We start from the raw sequence: 9,681 nt of genomic DNA, 5'->3' as shown, positions 1-9,681 counted from the left end.
GTATATATATATAAATGTACTTGTAACTCTACAGCAAAGTTTATTTTTGGTGCTTTTATAGCACATCAGTGTAAACAGTTTAACTTGGCTTTGTTTTATATTTTAAAACATTCCTTGTTGTATTTTCAAGATTTAAAGCAATTTTTCTAGTTCTTCCTTTTCACAGAAAACGAAGATTCTGGATGTGGTTTAATCATAAATAATTCATAAAATTAAATACATTCACTAAAAAATAAACTACAAAGTAAAAAAATGAAAAATAGATATTTATTGAGAGGGAAAGAACCATTTCCCATGTTAGAGCTCTGGTGTTGAATATTCAGTGCGATTTGATATATTTTAATTGCTATTGCACTATAACACCCTTTCCTTTGAAAATTCTTTGGGTGTGCTTCCCTGTTCTACCTAAATTAGCTGATAAATCACACAAACCCATAACCAAGGGCCTTGGTTGTTGTAGGAGTGAAGCCTTTAAAAATGGTATCATTCTTCTGATACTTTTTTTTTTGTGATACTTATTTTAAGGGAAAAAAAGTCATTATGTATGTGCCTTGCACATGTGTGTAAATACAGTTCACATTGCTGGTCTCATTCATCCTTATTTAAAAGGGAAAAAAAAGAAAAGATTATTATAACTTCAGCTCACTTTGAAAGTATCTGTCCACTTTTTTTCAAAATACTTTCTCATACTGTGGCCAGCTCTGCCTATATCAGAATCATCTTCATTAAATGTTTCACAGTTGTCAAAAACAAGCCTGACATCTAGAGCAAAAGTTTCAAGGTTTGGATACCTGGAAGAAAACACACGATTAGAGATTGCTTTTGTAGGCTGGCTTCACTCTGCAGACAAAGAAAGAGGTAATAAAAGATAAAATGTAAAACTGAAGGCAAAAAGAAAAAAGTAGGGTAACTGCTTTTAAACTGTTATAAAACAAATTATACCATCTTATAAATGGGACATTTAAAAAACTGCATGTATTCTGAATGTACAGAATTTAAGCCAGGTTAAATGCAGAACAGACTTCTCTTGAAGATCACGATATATTTCAACAAACTAACATTTTTCTTACATCCAAATTCCTGTTCAACCTGTATCACAATTCTGTTACTGGATTCATTCCAATTGATGTATTAACTCTGACCAACTGTATCACGTGCAGTGCCCTACTATTCACGTTCAAAAACATTTAGCTGCAGTAAAAATAACATAAATGCTTCCGATGCACTACGAACATGACACCTGCCCAGTAGCTTTTACATGCATCTCAGGGTTGGCCCCTCTGTTTAAACCTTGCTCCTTTCCCATTTTTCTTCTCTCTTCAGATACACTCTTGGCTCAAACACTAGAGTATGATGATCCAAAACAAGCAAAAAAAGCACGTGCTATCTCTTCACTGGAGATAACATTAGGAACTGCCTTTCAATGAAAAGCACTCAGTGCTTTCTTTGGTAGGATAACCCCAGTTCTCTTTCCCTGTAAGAACCCAGAGAAGAGAACTGAAAGGTGCATGAATATGCCTAAACTTATTAGTAAAGAAGGAGTAGTGCCTTTCAAGCCAACCCAAGCCAAAGCAATAGTATACTAATTGGATACTAAAATAATTTACCCATTAGAAATACATATGGAGCACACACTGAAGCTTTGAGACCTGGTAAAAGTGGAATTATTTATTTGATGAAATACCTTGTACAGTCTTTTCACTTCTACCTTCTAATTAGTGCAACAATGAAAGAGAAAAATTTCTTTATCTGTAATGAGTTCACTGAGCTGTCAGCCCTATGTAACCTCATCTATTTTCCAGTTCTTCTAGGAATTATTATTTTTTAAATTGAGGTGAAATTCACATAACATCAAATTAACCATTTAAAGTAGATACTTAAGGTATTTAGCACACTCAAAACATTGTACTACCTAGGTTCCAGAACACTGTCATCACCCCAAAAGGAACCTCTTAATTTGTTAAGCATATACTCTATCCCTTCCTATCCCTAGACCCTGGCAACCATCAACCCTTCCTTTTGTCTCTATACATTTACCTATTCTGGATATTTTACATAAATGCAATCAGATAACACGTGTGGGAATAATTTTTATAAAATATTTTAAAGTTACCTTGAGAAATATTTCTCTCTTTATACTCTTCCTTACTACAAGAAAAGGTTAATGATTAGACATATCCAGGAGAAAATTCTAGGTGAGATTCAAGAGAAGTAAGTGCAATTCCCACATCTGGGCCCTTCTTTTCTGAAAGGAAGGGGCAGCCTATGGAACCCAGAAAGATTCATTACAGTAAGGCACTTACTTCCCCCCTCTGTTCTCTAAGTTTTTTTAGTTTAAAAATTGAAATATATATTATATGAGTTTGAGTCCCCACTCATTAATTTGGGTTTAATAAAACAACTCAAAGTTGGAAGAGCCTGCATTCTCTGAATTTTCCCTCCCACATGGCTGACATCACAAACAAGATTATAAAGAACGGCTTCTCTCTGCTTGCCTCTGCTTTGACCTCGTGCATTCACCAGGACCCATTCTCAAAAAGGAGCTTTGATTTTGCAGATCTTCTGGTAATTCTGTGTTAATATATAAGCCTGTTTATTATGAGGTTTAGGTTCATCCTCTATCCAGGAGCTGGAGAATTATGGAAGGTAAAGTCAGGAATTAAACATGGGAAGGTTTTCCTGCATAAGTTTCTGTCCTGGTCATGATGACTATAAAGTCCATGCTACTCTTCTTAAAGTCTGAGTATTTTGATAGAGAAAGCAAAAGAACTAGTTCATATATAGATAGAAGTTTCTGCTATTTGGATTGTCTTAGAATCAATAGTTTTAATGTTTTCTGAGTCAGAGCAGGTCCCTTTGGAAATTAAAAAAATAATAATAAAGTGAAATGGATATAATTCTTTAAAAAATGGAAAGTTCAGCCTCCAGAGAAATAAACTAGTCATTTGGTCAATCTTGTAAATAATTTGATACGTATAAGACAGTCACTGATCTTTATGAGTTAAGTTCTATGCAACTCTTCTAAATTGAGTGTAGATTATAGGCTATAGAGATTTTAACCAAAAGCACATCTAGGAAGAATATGATAATGCAACTGAATATATTTTATAGTTTTTTAAAATATAAATTTCCTTCTTTCTCCATATTTTTTAATGACTTTGCTTGAAGTGATGGGCATAGCCTATACACTAAGCTAAATTGGTATGGAGGATTAAAGGGAGCAGGCAGCATGGAGAATGTAGACGCATAGCTCCTGGCCATTGATACGAAGAGTGCTTTTGTGTGGGCTTGTTTTGCAAGTGAACAGCCTTACTCTTATGGCTCCAAAATGTCTAGAACTAGTGTCCAATGTCCAGACCAACTAAATGCCACTATCTAACAGCTGCTACTCTGGCAGAAGTCTGAGGCAATCTAGCAAAGATCATTAACTGTGGCCAGAAGTCATTTTGCTCTTTGGATAGGATCACAAAGATAACAGGGTAGAGAAGGGCAGATGATAATATTCTTCCACATTTAATTAACACATTTTCAGTATTCTCCAATAACCCACAATAAGGCTTTTAATATTTAACATTTCCAGTGATCTTCTATCTCTCCACTGTAATAATCTGAAAATTATTACAGGGTAGATTTTCATTAAAGCCACATGAGATAGTGTCAATGTTCCACTGATATACAATACAAGCTCTAGGTAACATGTTATTTACTTTGGAGGTTTTCTTGATACTTTTCCTTACCTTCCAGGCTGGGTTTAGTGCCCTTCCAATGTCAGAAAGCTTTATTGCACAGCTTTTAAAATATTTTAATAATTTTAATTGATTTGTCTTACATACTCTGCTACTCTGCCCAAACATACATACCCCTCCAAAGGCAGAGCCTATGTCTTTGTTGTTAATTAATGTATTTTTGGCTCACTAGAAAAGTACCCAGCATATACCAAGCATTCAATGGATATTGAACTGAAATGATTTACTTACTGTCCACTACTTAATTTCTCTCTAATTGTGGAAAAATCCATAGGCTTCTTAATAACTTTCTTATAACCAGGAACAAGTTTCAAGTTTACAGGAAGTAGAAAAGGCCATGCATCCTCATGAGTTTCCATTTCAGTAAGGATCATACTAAAGAAAATAATGTCTGAAATCAGTATCTATGCTTTAGAAACATCTGTTTTTATTAAAAATTTAGCTTTCCAATCTTTCACGTAAAAAATGCAAATTAATTTCTTTAAAAATATACACTATAGACTTTGATTTCCTATTTATACAAACTGTCAAAAAGTTGTCTTACTATAGTAGGTGATTTCTAAGCAAATAAAATGGGAAGCTGCAAATATATAGTACATGAGAACTGAAATAATACCTGCAAAGAGCTAGGTCCTTGGAGTCCTCTCTTTTGGGTTTCTTAACAGAAGTAAAACTTTCTTGCTGTGATGCGTTAATAGAGCTGTTCTCCTCCATTTTTCTTTTTTTCAGGTCTTTGACTCCTCTTTTCAGTGAACTGCTTGTTGATGCAGAGTCTTCATCTTCAGTATCCCCTGTTAAAGTCACTTTCTTGCCTTTCTTTGACTCACTTTTTTTTCCTTTGACATGCAGTTTTTTGATTTTTAGGGTCTGACCACTTGCCTTTAATTTAAAAAATAAGGAAATGAGGTGTAAGAAAAATAACTGTTGAGAGGCCTTTTATTATTTTATGTTATGAAAGTCTGACAGGGCAAACAAAAAGAATATTATCTGATCTAGAAGGCTGATAATTTCAAGAGGATCTATGAATTTTTTTTCTCCTATGAGGCAAAAAATCTAATAAAGCATGAACAATTTATTTTAGGAGTTCTTAAAATCTGATGATTTTGATCCCATGGTAATCAATCTTTAGTACTACAGAACTTAGCACTGTTTCTTAGTCTAGGTCACTAACAGCATGACTTTAAAGATACAAAGTACTACTTTTTTGAGTACAATATAATTAACAACAAAGATGATTATAAACAAAAATACAGATCTTATTTACTAATAAGCAAGTTAAAGAGATAATTTAAAAGCTAGACCAAAACAAGGAAAATAGCTCATGAAGTGTTAAACAGAGAAGTCCTTTGTAAGAAATCAAATACACTGGAAATTGATACTTCTTTCTACTAATAGATAAAGAAAAAAGGCATTTTCTACAAGGATAGAGTTCCACAAAGTTGTGGTTACCAGGTGTGAACAAAGCAGAGGCGAAGGAGGAGAAAAAAATGTTGATATTTGAGGAAAACAATACAGAATTAGTATAAAAGAGATTATATTAGGAATCAAACAACATGAATTATAGCTATGGCTCTGTCAGTTACTAGCTATGGAACTTTGCACAAAAATATCTTTGAGTGCCCATTATATCACTTGTAAAATAAAAAAGACATGCCACACAATTGGTAAAGTCATTCTAGCTCTAAAATTGTAGGAAAACAAAACAAAGGTCAACATGACCTTATGCAGTCTAACCGCAATTTGCAGGCAGCACACTGATATAATGATTAAGTTCCTTCCTACCCCTCAATTTAGAAATAGGGAAATAAATCTGTATTTTCAGACTTAACTGTTACAATAAATATAATAGATCATTGACGAACATTAGTGCAAAGATACTGGTAATGTATGGCTTTAGTTTTAATTTTCCAGGATAGTTTGTCCTCTTTTAGAAAACGATATCCTCTCTTAACCAGACAATTAAGAAATCATAGACTTAAAACTTTAGAGTCAGATATCAATCTAGTGATAGTTCAAAGCTAGATGTATTCTTGGAATGAATTTGGCTAAAAAACATTTTTGTGGATTATTTCGTATCAATTTCTTTGAGATTTTCAGGACCTCTTCTACCATTATTTTGAAAAATAGCTTTTAATCAAGCAATTAAAAGTATCTGGTTCTCTATTGGTAAGATAAAAGTATAATTAAAGATATATTTTAATTGGCTAAAATAATAAGACAAACCATAAATCTAACACCTTTCCCATACCATATCAAAGAATCACTACCTCTTGAAACTGGAATAAAATTAAAATGTTTTACTAAGTCTCTTCTGCATTTAGTTTATTAATTTTTATTCACTAAAATCTGATTATTTTGAGTTTTAACATTACGCCCTGAAAGTTTTCAGCACTAGAAAAACAGAACGAGAAAGCTTTAATTCATGAGGAAAAGGTCTGTTTAATGAAGATTAAGTTAGATTGAGTAACTGTGTTACTTAAAAAGAGAAAAAGGTCAGGAATAATTTCTAGTTCCTATGTGAACTAAAATATTACTTGGGATCATATTCTAACAAATTAATACTCATAGTAAGAAAACATGAAATTTAAATCCACAGAAATAAAAGACTCTTGTGATGTTTTAAAAAGACAATGGAGCCTCTCTGTTTCTTTGATCAATGATGTTTATCACGCTTACCTCGCTGGATTATGCACACACATATACTTTTACAAGCAGCTTTTATACAGAGCCTCTACTTACCAGATGTCTGTGTTCTTGCACAGACTCCCCACCTTCCCCACCCTTTCTATCTTATTGGAGTCCAAATCTAAAGAGAAACTTTAGTAAGTCTTAATTAATCAGAATCTATCAGATTACATACATACAAGGGCTCATTTCTGTTATGTTTGTGTAATTATATATCAGAAGTTGTGAACTGGTGGTTCACAGACTATAAACAGCCCACAGAATGTGTTGCGGTTTGGCTCATAATGCTTATATAAATTCTGAATTTGTTGCCAATATTTAATATTTGCGAGAATACGCATAAAATCCATAATCTTAAAATACTAGTCGATCCTGGAACACTGGGCCCACATGTCTACATGATAACGATTTGCCAGAGTTGAGTGATGACTGTTACATAAAAATAGGGGCACGACTTGACTTTCCTATTTGCTATAGTCCTGCCTGACGCTTTTGTGTTATTTGGCTTTTTAGGCACTGGAATTTAGAATTTCTTATTTGTGTATGTGATTGTGTATAAATACGTGTATATACACATACAAGTCTTTAATTCTGTGACAGAGAGAATATATATATATCTTTAATATAGTGTATGTATGTGTGTGTATATAAATATATATACACGTTGGTATGAAAACACACATATACACAGAGTAAAAACACTTAGTCACAATGATGTATGCAGAAATAGCTATTTGAGAGCAAATTGTATAGTATAAATAATTGAAAATAACTGAATTACTGGAAAGATTTTTAAAACCTTAACTCAAAAAAATCTATCCATCTATCTATCTATCTATCTATCTATATCAAAATTAAATGGTTATAGTACTTCTATTGCTATAAGAAGCATGGGCTTCCTGATGGATCAGATGGTAAAGAATTTTTCTGGAATGCAGGAGACCTGGGTTCAATCCCTGGGTCAGGAAGATCCCATGGAGAATGGAATGGCTACTCACTCCAGTACTCTTGCCTGGAGAGTTCCATGGACAGAGGAGCCTGGCGGGGTTGCAAAGAGTTGGACATGACTGGGTGACTAACATCTAATACATCATTTTTAAAAAACAATAGAAAGGGAATTCCCTGGTGGTCCAATGGTTAAGACTGTGCTTTCTCTGCTGTGGGCCTGGGTGCAATCTTTGGCTGGGGAACTAAGATTCCACAAGCCTCACAGCATGGCCAAGAAACAAACAAAAAACCCCAAAGCAAAACAGGGTAGAGACTTAGAAAGCTGCATTTACATAGAAGTACTTGGATAGGATTACAGACCTCTAGTCTGGTACTGAAATGACAGACACCAGAATGCTAATTTAAGCAAACTGACAGAAAACAAAACATCCTATAGTCTACCAGATGGTACCCCCAGGCCTGAAAACACTGATTTGTTAGTAAGTCACAAAGTAGTGGAGAAACTTTCTTTAACTTGACAGTTTGAAACTAAAAGATAATTTATGTACAACCATTGAAGATTATTATTAAACTATATTTAACTCTACATGACAAAAATGATAAAGCAACGAGAAATAAAAAGCAATTATTAGTGAATACCATGCCATGTGAGACTTCTGCTATTTTGTAAATATAAAATATAATATATAAATATAAAATATAATAAACTATGAATATAAATATATCACAGAATTTTTTGAAGTTATAAAAACCTTCAAACACACAAGCATATCTGATCCTCACAAATCCCCACAAAGCAGATACTATTCCATTTTAGAGACATAACTTTAAAGTAAAGAAAAGTAATATTTATAGATCTGGGAGGTGAGAAAACCCAGCAAAGGAGACTGAAAAGGAGCTAAGTCAGGAAGAACACCAGATGAGTATGGTATCCTAGAAGACAAGTGAAGACAGGATATCAAGGAGGAGGGAAAGTTCCACTTTATCAAATGTAAATATTAAGTTAGATGATCTGAGCAGCAGTCACTGGACTGAGCAACGCGGAAATCATTTGTGGGCACTATAAGAGCAATTTTGGAGACGTCGTGGAGGTAAAAATATGACTGGAATGAGTTTAAGAGTAAATTGGAAGAGAGAAATGGGAGAGAACCATAACAAAACTTTTCAGCAAAGGGAAGGGGAGAAATTGGGGAAGTGGATCAAGAGAGAGGTGAGGCTAAAAGAGAGTTTTTGTTTAGCTTTTATAAGATGGGAGAAATCGTATCATGTTAGTAGTCTGATGAGAAAGAACCCAGTGCAGAAGTAGAAACTGATGATGCAGTTTCCTCATTCTCCTAAGGAGGTGAGATGGGGATGGGATCTAAAGCACAAGTTGGGTAATTGGCTTAGTTAGGGGCACAAGCAGTTCATGGCAACAGGACGGAAGGTAGAGGATGCTAGCCCAGATACAGAAAGTATGGTAGGTGTGATGGATTCTTGTGATATTTTCTCCTGATGGCTTCTATTTGCATAGTGAAATGAGAGTAACATCATCAGCTGAGACTGAGACTAGAGGAGACAGTAAATTATCAGGCACCATTAAAGGCCCTCTTAGCCTTAAATTTAAAAGGCTGGGTGTTTTCTCCAGTCACATCAAGACACCTTTGTATCTGAATATTAAGTTACTAGAGAAGTCAGAGAGTTGGATTAACCAGAATGATGGTTTTACCAAGTGAGAGAGAGGAACAGAAGCTAAGGGTGGATACTGTGATTATAGGAGCAAAAAGAAGACATGAAGTGGAGAGGGACAGTGAGAAGGTCTTAAGAGAAATAAAATGAAGGTCCTGATGAGATCAAAGAATTATTGGAGTAGGAGTGCTACAGAGAGTGAATGGGAAAGAAAGGAGGCAGTGGATAGATGGACATTTGAAACTGAGTTTATGAAGAGGTGGCAGTTACTGGTAATAATTAAGTCCAGAGATTAAACATGGAAGAGAGTGAGACAAAGAAAACCTAACAGTGAGTCTGGGCCTCAATACAGTCTAACCCTTTCACACTTACATTGTAAGTCTAAAACTCATCTCTTTCTACTTTATCATATTGCTTCTCCTTAATCAATTAGGATGACAGTTCATAGATTTCCAATTTATATGTGACTGGAAAGTGACTTCCCAGGTGGTGCTAGTGGTAAAGAATGCCTGCCAATGCAGGAGACATAAGAGACATAGGTTCAATTCTTGGGTTGGAAAGATCCCCTGGAGGAGGGCATGGCAACCCACTCTGGTATTCTTGCCTGGAGAATCCCATGGACAGAGGAGATTGG

General features: G+C 34.6%; 1 protein-coding gene across 1 annotated transcript in view; it reads right to left on the bottom strand.

Moving 5' to 3' along the window:
* Nucleotides 1–637: 637 nt before the first annotated feature.
* Nucleotides 638–9,681, bottom strand: part of BAZ2B (bromodomain adjacent to zinc finger domain 2B) — a 156,271-nt gene continuing 147,227 nt past the window's right edge. Inside the window, exons 33-35 of the mRNA XM_052664305.1 lie at nt 4,363–4,625; nt 3,978–4,121; nt 638–791 (exon numbers count right to left, since the gene is read on the bottom strand). Coding sequence (XP_052520265.1) covers nt 638–791; nt 3,978–4,121; nt 4,363–4,625 — 561 coding nt within the window. The remainder of the gene's footprint in view (nt 792–3,977; nt 4,122–4,362; nt 4,626–9,681) is intronic.

The sequence above is a fragment of the Budorcas taxicolor genome, chromosome 2 (assembly GCF_023091745.1).
Source record: "Budorcas taxicolor isolate Tak-1 chromosome 2, Takin1.1, whole genome shotgun sequence".
NCBI classification, from domain to species: domain Eukaryota; kingdom Metazoa; phylum Chordata; class Mammalia; order Artiodactyla; family Bovidae; genus Budorcas; species Budorcas taxicolor.
Note: the sequence above shows the minus strand (reverse complement) of the source record. Positions and strands in the feature narration are given on the sequence as shown.